The 18,534-nt window shown below is 44.2% G+C and overlaps 1 protein-coding gene across 1 annotated transcript; it reads right to left on the bottom strand.

Moving 5' to 3' along the window:
• Positions 1-9,595: 9,595 nt before the first annotated feature.
• MAPRE1 (microtubule associated protein RP/EB family member 1) lies at positions 9,596-18,412 on the bottom strand. Its single transcript, XM_055722478.1, has 7 exons — positions 18,264-18,412; positions 17,410-17,533; positions 14,534-14,679; positions 13,027-13,231; positions 12,528-12,637; positions 11,673-11,825; positions 9,596-11,282 (listed from the first exon to the last, which is right to left on the bottom strand). Exons 2-7 carry the CDS (start codon positions 17,528-17,530, stop codon positions 11,226-11,228), a joined length of 792 nt encoding a protein of 263 aa, XP_055578453.1. The 5' UTR covers positions 17,531-17,533; positions 18,264-18,412; the 3' UTR covers positions 9,596-11,225.
• Between the last annotated feature and the right edge of the window lie 122 nt (positions 18,413-18,534).

Genomic DNA, 18,534 nt, shown 5'->3' with positions numbered 1-18,534 from the left:
AAGAGAATGTTAAAATACCAGCAGCGTTGCCCGAAACCATTGTGCAACGGATAAATTACAGAACAGAGGCCGAGACCTGTCTTACCAGAGTTTGCCTGTGTTATTTTACATGGAAGCAAAGCATCGCAGCTCTCTTATCAGTGGCTGAGCAGGAGGCAACAAGCTTGAGCTCAGGAATGAACTTTATCTGGTGGCACTGGTTCCCAAGGAGTGCCTGCAAAAGAGGGATGATTTCACTTAATGGCGTCGTGGTTTAAGCCTCTCCGTGTTTTCCTGCAAAGACTTGGCTTTTAGGAGAGGAGACAGGATGGGGGGTCCACTCAGTCTAGTCTGCTCCCTCTGCTTCTTCAGAAAGTGTCCAGTGGGGCACAGATGGTAAGTGAGAGTCTGAGGTGAAGCAGAAAACAGGACGAGTGGAGGGGACTGGGCAGAGAAAAGAGAAACACGACAGAAAGCTGATGGAGAACAGAGGAGATAGAACATTTCTGTGCATAATAGTGGTTCAAGATGAAGAGAAGACCAAGCGTGCATCATTTGCACTGAATAAAGGCCAGGAGAGCGTCTTCACTGCAACAAGAGCAGCAGCATTGCCCCAGAGGGGTTGCTCCCATAAGGCAGTAAGCAAAGGTTACGTGCAGATGCATCAGCCATCTGGGGTGGTGTGAGCGCTGTGTGGAGCCGGATGCTGGGGCGGGGGGGGCGGGGCGCAGCAGACCTGCTCACAAGGTACACTCACCATCCCCTGGTGACATGGAAGGTGCAGGAGCATCAGCAGCCAAGGATTTGTACCAAGCCAAGGAAGGGGGAAGAAAGGAGAGGAGCAGGAGTGCCACTGACCTACTGCTCACAACATTTATATAATGCCAGTAGCTTATGAGCAATAAAAATACCCAAGAACAGTTTAATACACAAGATTCACTGCCCATTTGAGATATAAGATATAGAGCCACAACAAGTTTGCTGCACTGCCTTGCAAGAAAAGGCTCTGAGGTCTTGTCTGTACAGAGTTCTCCCAGGGACATGTCAGGTCGCCTGGCAGGAGACAAACGCATTGCTTGGACCTGGAAGAGAGTTACGAATGGTTAAAAAATATATCTGAAATGGCAGAAGTGATGTTTAATTTTCTCCATGCCATTTAGTAGTGAGAAGTAAACAATTAAATAAGACATACTTGCAAAACATGAATGAGCAACAAGCGGGAACATGAATTAATCCATGAGGAACAAATTAGCCATTACATGGAATTTGCCGCTATGACTAAGGTGCACTCAGCAGCCACCCTGGACATTGCGACATGGTCAGCGCGGAGCTCAGTCCCACGAACTGGAAGCAAAAGTTCCCAGCGCTGAGCAGAATCGTCTCTAAGCGCTGGGAGCAGAGCGCCCAGGAACAGCAAGCATCGAGCATCGTTTTACACCCTGGGGAACACAACCGGAGCCCACCAGCACAGGTTTTTTCCTCCGCTCAGGGACCCCTTCCACAGAAGGGAGGCACAGGCGCCTGATCCACAGTGCTGTTGTAAGAAATCATTTACCCGCTCGGAGAAGCATCCCACCAGTAACCCAAGGCCATGTCACAGCTGTCCCATTCAACGAGGCAAAAGATCCCACCACATTTGTTGTCAATGATATCAAAGAATTTGGTGGCAGGTCTGCAGGGAGATCCCATGACACAGGACTAATGACACACTGATGACACCGTGGCGTCACACTTTTAACCTTACGCATCCACAGCCATTTTGACAGTGATTCACAAGCATGCACAGTATTCAATGTGCGGGGAATATCCTCAAATACAAAAATCACAAACCAACTGACAAAGTTCCTTTGAATTCCAAGAGACACTGTTCAGAGCCCCAGAACAGGTAGTCATTTGTGTAAATACCAATAGTTTCATCAGCAGACCTTACCTCCAGCAAGCTGATGTTGCTCAGACCCACACCTTTTGATGTAGTCCTTCATTAACCTAGCCAAGCTGCAGAGAAGAAACCGGTTGTTTTCAGAATTCAGACAAAAGGGGTGCCACCACCTGCCCCTCTCAACGTCATTGTCACACCAAGTGACAAATGGGCTTCCTCGTGCCTCTGCTCTTGGATGAGCTCCAGTCCAAAAGAGCTGCAAGACACATGTTCTTCATCCACAATAACCTTTAGAGGAAAACAAAAAGTTCAAGAAAAACTCTACAGATGTTAGCTTGAAGCTCACACGTGGCAAAATGGAAAGAAACTGGAATCAAGGGTCTAACTGCACCTCTCCAGAATTCAGTCTGGATTTGTTACCTTGTGCTCACTCTAGACCAGTTGCATTGGCAGGCAGTAACTTGAGCTGAGACTGGACGCTTCTGTTTGAAGAGAATCTCCTGGGAAATTACTGAAAAACATTCCTTAAGTGAACAAGTTTTGTTTTCCCTCTTACACTTCCTAAAAAGTCTCCAGGCAAGCAATGGCAATACAAAGGAAAGCATTTCTCACAGACATTTTCAACCTTAAATTCATGCACGCTTCCACCACCTTGTGACATTGCTCCTGTCCTTGCTTTCTCAGCACACAGATTTGCTAACTTTGGAGTCATCTGGAAGGGTTCCACTCCATGGGCTCTCTAGATGGGGAAGAGAGAATTGCAAAGCAAAGGAAAAAGATGGGAGTGGGATGAAGTAGGGGAGGGGGCATCGTGCTTTGATGAAGGGGCAAGCATACACAAGAAGTTCATCCTATTTCACCTCACTGGAAACCTCTATAATCCCTAAAGAATCAGAACCACTTGTTTCTTGGATCATAGAATCAAAAATGGAAGTAGAAAGTACCTCAGAGCAGGGGGGATGTAATCCAACACCTGCCTACAGTGGAGTCAGGATCTTTAACTTTCTGCTAAATGTCAAACTCTCACACTCTCCTTAGAAAGTCATTAGAAAAAAAATATTTGTCTAATATGGAATTTAATTCCATGAGTTTGTTTCACCACGGGCACAGCTAGATTTTTTTTTTTTTCAACAGCCTCTTCTGCATACAAAGACTGAAGTCTCTTCCTCCAGCCTCAGTGTAGTTCTCTCTAGGTTAGATTAACCTCAGTTCTTTCAGTCTTCCTAAACAGCCCATTTTACCTTTGCAAATCTAAAACCTATGAAGGAGAATAGCTGTCAGGTCTTGTATCCTGGTGTTGTAACAAGCACAATCCACTAAATTCACAGTTTTACGTACAATACCCAAACCACACCAACTAAAGCCAAACCAGAACCCATTTAAAGGAGTCATTTATCACCAAATCTATTACTTTATAGTGGGCATTGTTCTTAAATAAGGGACTGGTTTATAAGACAATTTCATCAGGGAGGATGCTCACATTTTCTGTTTGATAAAAAAATGAATGCTTAAGTCGCAGACATTTTTTCATGGCAGCACAAGAAAACCATTGTTCTCTTGTGACAAATACAAGCAGCTCTTAACACAGGATTGTGCTTCAGAGATACCTTACAGTCAGGTTACTTTCTTGGGCATCTTGGAGAGCAGGTACGATTTGCTTTCCACCACAGTATCCTCACTTCTGAATTTGGGTAGCACATAGTTCAGATACTCTTCCTGCAAGACAGAAAGGGATTTCATTTGCACGGTATCAAAGGAGAGTAGAATTAATTATCTGAGGTTCTGTGGCATTGAAAAAGCAAGAACTATGGAAGATAGCTATAAATATAAACACTGCCCTACCACCAGTAACAAATGGTGTTTGATTTCTTTCTTCTGCTGCTTTTTTTTTTTTTTTTACATAAATCAGGAAATTACTTTTGCAATTGCTACTCCTTAGCCCTCATCTTTCATCACAGAGGACAGTGTCATTACCCAGGCTATGAAGCATCACAGTCAGTTCTTCATAACATGTCATCAACATCTTTATTGTTAGTATTATCTATAATTTCTTTCATTGCCATGCAGGACTCATTCAAAGCTGCAAAAACAAGCATTGCAAATTGAGACCTAGACTCAACCAGATAATTCATAACCGAGAAAAAATATCATAAAGATGGCATGCTGTAATAGCGTTGTATCAAAGGTGAACCCAAAAAGAACCCTGCAGCACATTTCTACAGTTTCCAAACCAACAAATGCATTTATTGGAAGCCTAAATGGTGCAGTTCGCAGCCATTATGCACCCAGACAGATACGGTATGCAGTTATTTTAAAATTGGCCATTTATACATGCCGCTTTCTAGTTCACACATGTATCCGCAACAATTTTGCACATAGAACAAACCACTACGTAACTCTGAAGTATTAAAATTGTGTAGTAACACTCACTAATCAAAACTTTCTTAAATCGATCAAAAAGGAATCAAAGGTTGCAGCTGTTATCTCGCATTACTATTAGAAATCTCTAGCATGAACGTTATTGCCCTTAAATACTGAATGGCTGAAGAAGGCAGTGAGGATACATTTTTCGTAAGAAGCATATAATAAATTAGGAGAGGAGGAAACTCTTTTCATCAACTATTTCAAGAGAAGTTTCCCAGCCAGTTTGTTGTTTACTGTAAGTGGAAAGAAATAATCTCTCCCACTCGCTGGGACAGGGGGTACTCCCAGGGGCAGCCCGAGAGTCTCGCAGGCTGCAAAACAGTCTGGATACAGGGTGGGCTGCAGGGAGCTGCTACGGTGCTCAATCTCAACGTCCTGCAGAAACAGAGGAAGGAGCTGCAGTACAGCAAAGAAAACTGGAAGACTCTTCCAAGGTTGCCATTTCTGACACAGACACTGCCTACAGCCCTAAGAACTGGGCTCTGTTCGGGAGGTGCCGCTGGAGCCAGCCCGGCACCCCTGCACTGCGGACAGCCCCCCAAGAGCACCGCTGCCTGAGAAACTGGGGCAACGCAATGTCAAACCCCGATTCTGATCGTGTTTTATGACAAATTTCAACCCGCCCTTAGTAGTACAGGTTCCAGTGCATCACGGTAGCGTGGCCAGCAGGGAATTACCTGGGGAGGGGGCTCAGCCCCACGGTCACGGCCCCCCCAGCTGGCTCTGCAGCCACAGCAGCCCACAGCACATGGGCTTGTGGGGCTCATTTGCCCAGGAAGAAACAGGGTGAAGGTACTAAAGCCTCAAACAGCCTGCTCAGCCCTGAGAACAAAGCTTGCCCTGCAGAAGGATTACGTAAACAAGGATGTTTCCTGCTCGGAGCAGTCCCGGAGGCCAGGATAACTGCACACACGTACTTCTGATCAAAGATCAGTGCAGGAGACTTCCTGTACAGAAAACTTTTCTCCCCACACCTCTGAGGACCCCGAGAGCATCTCCCCCCTGCCGTAGATTTGGTTGGCAGGGTTTAACGCCAGCTATACATTTCAGCATCTTTACGTGAACTTAGAACTATTTATTCATCTATAAAAAATCCCAAAGCAAAGCAATACAGAACACCTGGAGCAGTGATGGGAAGTTTCAAAGAATCTTCAGAGTAATGAGCGGCCTGTTGCAGCTGTCCCACTGAGCCCATCCAACGTGGGTTTTAACAGAGCTAGAGAATGCAGATTTATGGGTTTTGTTTCTATTCACCTGCATCATGTCTGCTCATTGCCCTTCTGCTGGTTTTGAAGACAAAGAGATCGTTAAACAGGAGCAGCCCGTGTCTACCCTGACATGGCGAATGAAGGGCAGCGGCCCGACCAGTGCCACCACACCAGGCTGTGCCGGCGGCTCCCGGCTCCAGCTGACCCCGCCGATACAGCCATAGGAAGGAAGGTCTCTCGTTACTTTATTACATATGAGGAAACTGTGAGCTCTTAACTTCTTTGTATCCGCCCAAGCATTTAATAAGGATCTGCTGTGACCGGGATTTCTAGGGAGGTTCAAAAAGAACAGCCTTATCTGGAAAAGGAAACCAGTTCCCACCAGTTCTTTGCATCCCATCTTTCAGCACTGTCAGAGTAAGATGCTTGTCACTCCTTGTGGTGCTACTCACCCTTGCAGCAACTGCATTGCATCGGTTCCCACCTCCCTGTGCATCACCAGCCACAGGGCAACTGCTGCACCTCCCTACCTTTACGTGGGGCTGCTGTGGAGCTTCAGCATCATCTTGACAGCCACTGTCATGAACCTCTCTGTCTGTTTTCCACCTTGTTCTCCCTGAAAGCCCTTCTTCAAGAGAAAAGCCAAGATGAAATAAGGTTTTGTATTCAGGCCTTGAAAATGGAGCCACCTCCACTGTCCCCTCATTTTAACCTCATCTGCTCATGACTTCATAAATAACAATCTGCAGAGCTTTGAATATGTTGAGACTTACAGCCATGCTGTCCCATGAGACTTAATGCCTCCTGAATGTCCATTCATCCTTGTGCATCCCCTGGGGACAAAATCAGAGTCAGAACACTACGAGAAGATTGACAGACAACCATTTTAGGAAATTATTTTCAAGAGGAAAATGTCTGCAAAACTTCTCTCAGACTTAAAAACAAAAATGACACCAGTTCATGTTTCCTACAGTTCTGACAGGTCAGCCAAAGATATTTTTATATATATATACATATTACATATTTATAAATACTATTTTAATATGATATGTTCATTGTCATATTATTGAAATGTTTTTATACTTAATGTTAATATTTATCCATATAATCATATCTATCAATATGCTAGATACATATACATTATTTAAAGGCCACAGTTCAAAAAGCCAGCCAGCTGTGTTAAAGAAGAGAGAAGGGTCATCTTTACAGAAAGTGGCCTCTTCAAAGCTGGGATTGCCATCCGGAGACTTTGGTTTTGATCTCAGAAAGTTTCAGGATTTAAGTTCAACATTGTTCCTTCTCTGTTAAAGAAAAAAAAATGTTTTCTTGGAAGGTACAGATGGTCTGTACCCCAAGTATGCACATCCTCAAAAATACCATTTTCTTCCAGATAGTCTGACCCTTCAGTTTAACAGATGTACTCAAAAAAAAGAAAACCCATTTGTTTTCCATTTCTTTGGATGGACTGTGCCTGTGTTAAAACTAGCTCCTTTTCTGCAGTACTGCCACCTAACCACACCATCCATCCCTGCCCAGTATTTGCGCACCTGTTATTACTCTTTAGCCACAGAATATTGCACTTTTCCTTCCTTTTCTTAAAGGTGTTCTCCCACATCATATTCCTTCCCTGTTTGATCTGTACCATTTCACAGCACAATCTTGTTCCTATGCATTTATCTTTTGTTTGTGTAACCACAACCTTCTCTGATCTCTACTTCCATATATCCCTTTCATGTTCCCTAGTCACATGTGCTTAACACCCTTCCTTCCCCCAATTCTGGGCCCATTAACTATCCAAATAGTATTTCTGTGAGGAACCGACAGCCGCAGACACAAAATCTCATCCCAGGAGACCTTACTTACCAAAAGTTTATTCAGGTCTCCTTTCTGCAAAATCATGGTTTGCATTTTTGTTCCCTGCATTCTTAAGCAAAACTAGCTACGGCATTGCAGACTCATCCCACTGCTTGGAATTTCATATTCCAATTGACCAGAAGTGGCTCTGCGGTTACTTAGTCTCTCCTTGCTTTCTCTGCATTAGAAGATCAGTAAATTCTTCAGCTGCCCCACTAACGCAGCCCAGGTACCCTGATGCACGTTCCTTTTTCTCCACCAGTAACCGGGGGGGGGTGGGGTTGCAGCCCCTGCAATAAAGCCCATACGTTAGGCCCATGTTGTTACCCCCGCTAGATCTTGCACTAGTGCAGAAGCCGAGAGGCACACTCTGCGTACTGCCAGGCCAGCCTGGGGTCTATAATACAGCCCTCATTACATTTACACACCGATTTGCAAAAAAAATCCTTCTCTTGTGAGAAGTAGATTCCAGTCTTATCCTTGGGAGGATGTTCTCAGAAAGAAAAACTCCCACTCCTGAAGGACATGCGTGCTGCTGTGGATGGACATCTGACTAGACAGGCTACAAGATGACTGAGTGCTCCAAGGAGTCATAACAGTGATATGATACAACAGCAAGTAAGTTTTTGCCCTTTATTTGCAGGCTTTTAACAGTTACAGTAAGAATTGTCATTGCAAACCAGGAGTTTTTCAAAAACTGAGCCATAAAAGTTTAAAAAACATCCACAAGTCCACCTGCAAGTAAGACATGTTGGTACAAAAAGGAGATGGTGAGCTTTTACTTCTTCCAATCTGCTTGTTTTTCAAATATCAGATAGAACTAAGACACTAAGAAAGGTTGAATGCTATCAGAATTGTTCCAGCAGGTGACCATTTAATATTTAACAGCATATACTGTACCAGTGTAACAGAGTAGCTATGTTAAGTTTATGGGTTTGAGTTGGGACGATTGTTACTTTCTTCCCAAAAAGGACATTAAAAAACAGATTATGCCAAGATATCTGTAACGTAGTCCTAAATTGACTACATGAGTTTGTTCCCATTCTATTTATAACTCATCTTGGTAGCAAAGAAGTGATGTAAGCAACCGGGAATCTTAGCAGCATTTGCCTTACAAGACTGCAGTTTCCGTTTCGGTTTATACTGCACTACCAATAGGTCCACACATTCAACAGTCTTGCAAGGTGCAGTACTTGTGACTCATCATTCGCATAGCATTAAGAGATCCTTGCTTGCTTTGCTAGCAGAGATCAAAATCAACCTAACACAACCCACCTGCTGACCTGGGCGCTTCACAGTTTAACAAGACTGCATGTGTGGAAAAGAGACTTGCAGCGACCAGGTCCAAGCGCACAACCGGACTGTAAAGAGCAGACACCCAAGTCATCTTCAAATTCAGTCACATGCTATTGCCATCCTTTGCTTTGAGTTGCTCTAACAACGGAGTATTTAGAGTCGAAAAAAATATGCTTCCGACCTCAAAGCAATAAGTAAAGGTAAAGAAGATTTTATGTGCATCAAAATCCCCATTCTATGTCTGCGCTTCTGTAGTCCAACACCAGTAGGCAATGCCAGCAGTGCCAATTCTTCAGAATAAGGCATCCATAGAGCACTCTGGGGGCAAGGAGGGTGTTTTCCAGCATGACAGAGAAACCCTGCGGGGAACACCTCCCAGTGCCAGGGTTAGATAGATCACATAGCGCTTCTCTGAAGTTGCTGGTCCAGGCACACATCTGTGACAGTAACATTTAAGCTCATCTACAAAACGCACTTCAAATGAAACAAATCAACTAAGCTTACAGCCAATCTGCTCATAAGAGACTGGTAACAGATGCAATTAACACCTCATTTGTTTATAACTAATAACCAGTGTTATAGCAGTTTTTAAATGCTTAAAGCACACTTAAAGTCACATGACAGCATTCCTGTTACAAAGCCCCATTCTCTCACACACCATTAGGAGGAGGAAGCCAACAACACATTCACATTTCATCCACTTGTGGGAAGGAGAGAGAAAAAAAAAATATAAAGGAAAAAAAAAAGAAACTCAGTAAACTCAGGCAATGGTTTCCCCCAGCACACTCCAAAGAAAGTCTCAACATTACTGCTACTCGAGTCAGCAATGACTGCAACTAGGACTGGAGAATGAAAGCTGATATTCCAGGTCCTGCAAGCTTCATCATGAAAACCATCACAAACTTTAGCTTTGCCTAAATGTATCTGAAAGCATGAGAGACTTCAGTAGACATGACACTCTTGAAATACAGAACTTTATTTAGAAACTGCTTAAAATAGAAAAACCCTGTCAAGAAAAATCCAAGTCAAATATGGTTTCTCAGTAAATGGAGTTTTAGGGCAACAAAAGTCTAAAAGGCCACAAGAGAAATAGCACCACTGCAATTTTAAACAATGGCTAAATACTTGCATTTTTGGCATTCACTGAATTTGGGTTTTTCTCTGAATTTCACAAAGATTCATGCACTACACAACAATTACCATAAAATGCTCTCCTACACACATTTTAGGACAAGCTACCACCAGGAACAAATGAGTACAAGCACAACAGGACTGATCAATCTCAGTAGTGAAGGGGAATCAGAAGTCTTGCAGGATCTTGCCAAACACAACAGTAATGAGGGGCATGATAGCAAAAAAGGACAGTTAAAGAAAGTACTTTAAATATTAATATTTAAGTTAGTCTCAGTACTGTATTTTCTGCAATAACATTAGCTCTGTTAGCCAGCATCTTTTAGTTTTTACCCCAGAAGACTACTGAACTGGCAAGTATTATTAGATATGCCCTGGTCTGAAAGGAAAAAAAAAAAAAAAAAAAAAGAGAAACAGAAAAATCATCATCCTCATGCTCAATTCACTTTCATTCTAAGACAGTTGCACAGTGCAAGTCCTGTTACAACTGTTGGATTTGATCAGCATTTCTTGGGATGGCAAAGAGAAAGGAACAAGTAAGAGACCAAAATCATAGCAACAAAAATAGAGAAACAGGACAAATAGAAACAAGAGCCAGAAAGGAAAATTACTTCTGAAGAACATTTTAGGCAGTAAGACTAGATGCCCTTTGCTTTTTTTGTTGTTTTTTTCTTACAGAAAACACAGTACATTTTGGCAAAGTCATTAGCCACAATGCCACAGAAAAAGGATTTAGCACTCTTCAAGGTAATTTATGTGTCTCAGCTGTTCATACTCCCTCTAATCTTGTGACAGGCAACATTAAGGCCTATTTCATCGAGAACTAATCACTTAGTAAGCAGCTTTACATAGGAATGGAGTTTTGTTTTAATAGCCCCTTTTGAGCACTTGCTGACAAAGTGAGATTGCCATGCAAGGCCTCTCAGACAGCAGTGAATGGAGTTAAACAAACGTCTACCCCCAATATGAAGCACATAAAATCTCCTGTCACATTACTTCAATTTGGCATATGGAAGCATATTTTAAATACTCTTAAGGCATTTTATTATAATTTCTGTGCTGCAATTTCACATTAACTCAATCTTTCTGTGAGTCAGAGTCTTTAATTTCTCTACTACACACCACCTTAGATACAAAAAGAGTCTTCCCACAAACCAGTGTTTTACCAGCAAACCATTCTGCAACAAGTTCCAAATATTCAGCCTCTTGCTCCCTAAATATACCACCCTAGATGTGAATACTGCTCTGCTACGAAGTGAGAAAGAGCTCCTAACTCAAACCCACTGTCAAAAGTGAAACTTCCGCAAAGTGCACTTTAAGAAGAGGTACTTTTTTGCTTATGAAAGGAAACCAGTGAGTCCTCTAAGAATAAAGTGGAGTATTTTACAGTTAAGCACATGATCTGGGGCAAAGAATTCTGATGTTGCTGCTCTGCTGGTACAGTATGTGGTCTGTTAATACTCTTCTTGTTCCTCCTGCGGTGCTCCTTCGTCAGGTATCACAAAGCCTTCCTGAAGGGGAATAAAACAAGTGCTTTAATGAATATCTGATGTCAAACCAGTTCCTGGCTACTCTGTATGCTCTTTTTTTTTTCCCCTCCTTTTACTCAGGATAAATACCCTTAAGACACCATTTACAGCGTCAAGACATACTACCAGAAGAGTTATTTTCCTCAGCTTTGATCTATTTGTTACATGTTAGCCTTCATGAAAGGCTAACCTTGTTTGCTGCCTGACTATAATTATGTTATCTGTTCCTTTATTACAGGAAAAAGCTAGGCCATAAACCTAAAGAAAAAAAATAATAATGTAGAAATAGACAGAGCCCCTGGAAAGCAAACCAGCTTCCAATTACAAGGGGAGGGAGGACCTATGCAATATAATTTATACCAGATTACTTACATCTGTGGCATAAAGAATTTCCACAATCCTCTGCAACACTGGATCATTCTCCCCTTCATTCTCCTGGCAGATCAATTCAATGTTCCTCAATTTGCCAAAGTAGAAGTCTCTCTCCTTCTCCAGATCTTCAACAGTAAGTTTCAATACATTGATCTGCCAAAAGGCACCAATAATAATTTATCCACCAAAGACAGAATTCAGTAGTATCTATCGAAAAGGCAGGCTCCCCGAACGTCTCAGAAGGGTGTTAATATGCAAAGCACTTCAAAGATAACCAAGATGGGGTGGGAAGGGGGACTGTGAGAGGAGGAAAAGCTGTATTTCTCAAATTGTAATATTATTGCCACAACAAACACCCAGTCCAACACAAGTGATACCACTTGGAAATTCTAAAGGGTTATTACATGAAATAGGTAAAGCACTAACCCTGCAGTTTTCTTTGCCAAGACATTTTTTCAAGACAACGCTCACACTGATGGCAGTTTTAGTTGTATTACATTCAGTATTTCAGTGAAGTAGCAGCTGCTCATAGCTCAGTTGGAATGCTGTGATAGCTGCAACACAGCTGTGGAAATACTTAAAAACAATGCTATGCATGATATGGCACATATTAGGTTTAAATGTCCGGGGGTACTCATGTACTGCAGAAAGGGTTTCGCTCCTATCAGGAAAGCAAGACCATTATAATGAAGGCTTCCGATTAAGTGATTTTAAATGAGCTTACTAGATTCAGATCATTTTCTTCCATCTGCCTGACCCAGTCATTTCAAGCTATTAAAAAAAAAAAAAAAAGAAAAAACCTGCACATAAATCTATAAAGCACAGGTCAGCACAGTGCCATTCTGGCCAACACACCTGCTCAATCAATCCTGCTGATTCGTCATCTCCCCCAGCCTTTTTGACCATTCCAGTACCAGTTTTCGGGGTTGCTGCGGTCCTTTGTGTAACAATGGGCCTCTGTGGGGCTGCAAGATTAATTCAGTGTTAGCTCCTCTCAGAACATCTTTATTCCTCCTAGAAAGGTACTAACCCCCTTCCAAACATGCTTAGGCAGTTAAGAGTTTGAAGACATGTTCCTTCCTTCTTCCTGACTCCATGTGACATGTCTTCTTTTTTTTATTATTATTTCGCATGTGTCGGCACCGATCCTTGCCACTTTCTCTTTTAAAGGTTGTTCTTTCTGTAGCTTCCAGATAACTGGCTACTACAGGATGACTCAGTGTTTGAGGCCTAGCACCTCTGAAACAAGATGCAAAATACTACAATTTCATACACTGATCTTAAATAGCAACCCAATCTTACTTTCCCCAGAGTTTTTAATGATCTAGATAATCTTTTTAACTATATTCTCTACCTGCACTGCTAGAACTGAGAGATTTCTTGGGTTTGTTCACAACTGGAGCAACAAGGTTCGGTGCTACCGTCTCTTGGCCTTGTCGAGCAGCAACAGGATCATACTCCTTCCCATCATAGTTTGCATCAAAAAATTTTTTGAACCACTGAACAAATTCAAAGTTGTCCTGAAATTTTCCTTTCACTAGTTTGTCCACAGGAATTATCTGGAAGGAAAAAAGTCAAATTCATATTAAGGATAAAGAACCTCTCTCTCTCTTTATATAAAAAGTTTTCAAGTTAGTGCACTCAGAAGATATGCAAATGTAATTCTTTGTCCAGTCTAAAGAAAATCCTCCTTCAACATAACTGTATGTCAAATAGCAGAATTTTTGCTAATAACTGGAATTAAAAACAAATCATGCTTTCACTGTGAGGGTCCACATAATTTAAATAATTCTGCAGCAAGGTTTCTGCTACATCAAGTTTCAACACAAAACTTCCTTCTGTAAACGTGAAGCTGGCTCATCCAGTGCTAGGTTTCATGAATCTGGACTGCTGGCCAATTTCATAGACCGCTAACACACAGACCTGCTACTTACAATTTCTCTGGAATTAGGAGTATAACTGAAGATTATTAAAAAGATGCAGCAAATTGTGAAGTCTTGTCTGTAGGCCATGAGCTGACAGTCCATGACCTGGGGCCAAGAGCCATTACCAGTATGTGATTATTTGGCATTTGAAAGCACGTGTCCAGTTTTGGACATACTGCACAAGCTCCTTCCCCCACGCAGAAGACAGATTCAGTGTGTGTTGAAGCTGCCAGTCAACACTGAATGAGGTGCCTTCTTAGAGGACAGGAAAAAGCTTTAACACAGAAGTGTTCTGCATCACACTAAACAAGCTGTCGGTAATTATTACCTAGATAAATCACCCTTCTGTAAGCATAACTACCATTTGATCTGAAAAGCTTTTTCACAGATCTCATTTTCACTAGCTTAAAATTACATATTTCAATACTTGGAGGCATTTAAAAGTATGTGTAGATGTGGCGCTCAGGGACACGGTTTAGTGGTGGGCTTGGCAGTGCTGGGTTAACAGTTGGACTTGATCATCTTAAAAGTCTTTTCCAACCTAAACAATTCTGTGATTCTACATGCTTGTAAAGAGGAATGGGAAGTCCTTAGGACTATCATACCAGCAGGTTATGGTAACATACCTGGTACAAAGACGGTTCAAATAGGAAGCTTAAGTAAACCTTATCTCATAGGAATTTCAATGTTAGCCTCTGCTACGTAAGTTGCACACAATTAAAATCTAAGAATTCATGTCATCATGAAGAAATGGAAACCTAACCTTAGCTGGAGTAAAGCAGATGGCATCCTTGATCAAGTGATGACACCAGTGCAAACCAAAACCAAAAGTTTTGAGATTTACAAACAAAAAGCAAACTCTGTTCCCAGATTTATTTAGCTCTAAATTTTAAAGTATGTTCCATCTACTTTTGAATCAATTACAAACCAGCTTACTTTGTCAACACCCATTCGTTTAAAACCTGCTTGTAGAACCTTGAAGTTTTGAATGTACTCATGTTCCAATTTTGCTTGAAACTTCACTTTCTTGAGCGCTACAGAACCTGGGAAGAGCATGTCCATAAACTGACAGTACGCAGCACCTGCCAAAAGGAAAAGAATACAAATCCCAGGATGAATCAAGTCAGCTCACTAGCCTACATAAGCTGTTTTTCAGTCAGATCAGCAAACTGACCTGACTCATTCCTCAGCTACACAACCCCTTAAAGGCATCAAAAGCAAGAAAACAGGAACCTTCATTCTCCTTTGTTTAGTGCAGCATGGCTGTAAATAACCTTAAGCAAGCTGCAGAACCAAACTTTTGGTTTCATGACTTGAACTCTAATGAACAAGAGCAATCCTGCCTCTATAATTCAAAGAGGGGAAAAAAAAAAATCAAATGAGTAATCTGACCTTCCTTTCTTCATGGACATCAATACAGACAGATCTGAGATATCACAGGTGTCTAACAGCCATGTAATCTCTTATCAAAGCTATCTTATCCTCTTACCAACATTAATAAAGCTAAACTAGAAAAAATAATTATTCTAAAAGCTGTATTTAAACATTATTAAAATAGTGATACATTCACTTACTACAAACAGAACCTACACACAATTCAAGGTGTCCTCAAAGGTAAGAGGACAAATTAAGCTGTATTACATTTAAATCAAGCCTTAATCAAAGAACTGAAATAAGACAGTGTTTCTTTCTATTACTTTTAAATAGTTCATGTCCTTCATTTCAGCTCTTACTGTAATAAGACCAAAAGAAGGATTCAGTTCAGCCCCAAAGAGTAGATTAGCTTTCATATAATATACATACCCAATAAAAAAATATTTTTAAACTATATCCTCACTCTGCAGTGATCTGCAACTGCGTGCTACTGATAATACAATTGCAACATTCTTACCGTTATTCCCTTATCAATATCAATGAATTAGATGCACACGGAGAGTAGTGGGAACCTTAACCTAAAATATCAAACAGCTACACAACAAGCTTTTGTGAGGCCAAGAAGTAAACCATAGTGGTATTGCCCTAAACTAGTCTATTCATTGCAACCACAGGTAACAGAAGGCCCTATATTGTTCACTTTCTGTCAGGCTATTTTGTGGGTCTTTTGGGTCTCCCATTTTCACCTGTTCCTAGAAGATTGCTGCTCATCCACTGGTGTAAATAAAAAAAATTCGCCATTTGATCTGCACTGTCTTTCAGTTCACTTGCTGAAAAACTCCAGTGCCCAACTCAAAATTAATTAAAATTAGTAAATTGCCAGAAATCAGGGGTTTGCTAACTACTGGTAATCAGAGCAATAAGCATCATTACAAAAAAAAAAGACCACGTTATGAGTCAAAGGTCATCTTTTGTGCATTTCTGCAACCTCAAATCGCTGCTGTCACTACTGCCCTTGCCAAAGGTAACAAAAGCAAGCTTGGAAACTCCTGCTTTCACATGACTATGACAGACAACAAAACCCACTTCCATACTTGCAGAGGCATGAAGCATTTTTGCAGACACAGGAAAGGGACATTACTCTGCACATGCCACATCAATAGCTCACAGGCTTTTCCTGAGAACAGGTGAGCTGAAATTCTGCAGAGTCAGTATTAATTATCCTCACTTCTCTAGGCAGAACTCTCACAGCATTCAAGACTTGCACCACGTCTAAGCAAAACTTCTCAGCTGTATAAGTCAATGCTGCACACAACAGGTTTTTTAACCTGCCTATCTGAAAGCAGACAATCCTTATCATTTCCTTTACTCCTGTGGTTGTAGATCTTTAGTTCCTTCACCCTTACAGTTCTTCTCCAACACCTCACTAGACAAAAGCCACTACAAACACCTGCCAGATGTCTACTGTAAGTCCTCTGCTTCTCTATATTCTTTGTTGACGTTTCTTCCATGGACTCAGCAACAGGCTGCCTTGACAGTCCCAAACCTAAATTTATTCCTCCTTTTTTTCCACCTCCAATTTCCACATCTCTCATCCTGTGAACAACACCTTATCTCAAACTCACTGTATGGGCTGCACTTCCACTTTTCACCGAGTCCCTTCCACCTACCTGCTGCAGTTCTCTAAATCACCATCTTTTACCAAGGCTGCATTTTTAGCCTTAAGGTTTTTTTTCAACTCTTACCCATAGACCATTACCTGCTATTCAGTTTTACAAGCCTCCTCCCACACACACACACTCCTCCCTCTGATGACACTTGACTCCATTTCTGTACCACAACCACTTCCCCTTTTCTGCCTACAACTCCATCCAAGATTCAGCCATGCTAAAGTCAGCTGGGCTGACACAGACTGACACACTCCTTTACTATAAGGAGTTGCAAAGCCCAGAAGGTGAACCCAAGAGTCACCAGTACACCCTCCTCACACCTCTCCTTCTGCCCAACTTCCCAAAGAGGAGTTCCTCCCTCTTAGTAGATCTCTTCCATAAGGAGTCACGTTTGTTCATGTTCGTTACCATGCCTGTTAAGACTTACTCTATACATCAAGAGTAAATGCTTATTTCCTCACTGGAAAACACCCTCTCCTCAGAGTCTTTTTTTTTTTTTCCCCACATTGACCTCATTCATTCTTACTGCATCTATACTGCAGCGAGTCAGAAGAACAAGCCTCTTCCTCATGCTTATGTTACTAACAACCATTTCAATAAAACCGTAGCCATAACCAGACTGTAACACTGACCATGAACCTGCTGATGCCAGGAATTAAGCCAACAGCATGGCTATAGAAGGCCAGCACAGGCAGTTCACCCAGCGCAGCTGCACCTCCACAGAACCAGGGTACCCATCGAACCGGGGCTTCCCCTGAGCCCCCTTACCTGAGCACAGCTGCTCGATCTTCGTCAGCGTCAGCTGCAGAGACTCGTTGATCCACGCCAGCATGTCATGTCGACTCAAGTTATCACTGGTCACTGAAGTAGAATACACATTAACTGCCATTTTCTGAAAGACAGAAGGGAAGGTGTAAGGCCCCGGCCGCCACGGCCACCGGCTGTCACCGCCGCGCTCCCACACGCCCCAGGCTGGCGCGGAGCCGCCACGGCCCAGCCGCCCGCGCAGGGCGGTGCGGGGACAGCCCCGCTGCCCCAGCCGGGAGCCCCGGCCGATCCCAGAAGCAAAGGCGGCGGCTGCGCGCTCCCCCCGGGCAGGGCTCACCGGGGCGCGCACGGGCCTCCGCGGGCAGGAACCGCGGCCGCGCACGGCACGCGCCCCCGCGCCACCCCCGCGACCCCAACGCGCCCCGGCCCCGCGCGGTCCCTCGGGGGGGAAGCGCGCAGCGGGCGGCCCCCGCCCGGCCCCGCCGGCACAAAGCGGAGCCGCCGCGCTCGCCGCCCGGCCGCACCGCCCCGGGCAGCTGCCGCCGGGCAGGGCCGGCCGCGCCGCACGGCCGCGCCGCACGGCCCCGCCGCGGGTGGGGCGCGGCCCTCGCCCCCCCGGCCCTGACCGCCCCCGCCGCTGTGCCCCGCTCCGCCGCCTCCCGCCGGGGCCCCGCGGCACCCCGCGCCCGGGGCAGGCGCGGCCCGGCCCTGCAGGCCTCACGCCGGTCGCCTCACGGCCCGCCGGGCCGGCCCGCCCCGCCCGGCCGCTCCCCGGGCCCGGGCCCGCCCCCCCGGCCGCCCGCCCGCCGCCCGTCGCCCCGCCGCCACCTCGGCGCCTCGGCCCGGCCCGTTACCTGCCCCGCTCTCGCCCCGTCTCCTCCGCGTTCAAACCGGCCCCGCCCGCCTGCCCGGGACCGCACGTCACCCGCACGCTACGCGCTGGCGTCACGCGCGCGTCACGGCGGCGGCGGCGAGCGCCGCTGGGCGGCCGCGGGCAGAGCGAGGCGCGCAGGGAGCGGCGGCGGTTGCTAGGGGGAGGGGCAACTCGGCGGGTTGCTACGGCGAGGCTCCGCCCACCGCGGCCGCGGGCTCGCCTGCCATTGGCGGTGCCCACAGCCCCGCCCA

Source organism: Falco cherrug, chromosome 10 (assembly GCF_023634085.1).
Source record: "Falco cherrug isolate bFalChe1 chromosome 10, bFalChe1.pri, whole genome shotgun sequence".
In the NCBI taxonomy this organism is placed as follows: domain Eukaryota; kingdom Metazoa; phylum Chordata; class Aves; order Falconiformes; family Falconidae; genus Falco; species Falco cherrug.
This window is presented reverse-complemented; position numbering and strand designations above follow the sequence as displayed.

Bases quoted from the DNA above. Each gene is read 5' to 3' on its own strand.
- MAPRE1 (XM_055722478.1), bottom strand. From the start codon at position 17,530: ATGGCAGTTAATGTGTATTCTACTTCAGTGACCAGTGATAACTTGAGT. The intron at 12,638-13,026 runs GTAGAGAATATA...TTAATCTTGCAG, and splicing joins TCTCAGTTCTAGCAGTGCAG to CCCCACAGAGGCCCATTGTT. The intron at 11,826-12,527 runs GTGTGTTGGCCA...GCCTTTTGGCAG, and splicing joins CAGCAGGATTGATTGAGCAG to ATCAATGTATTGAAACTTAC.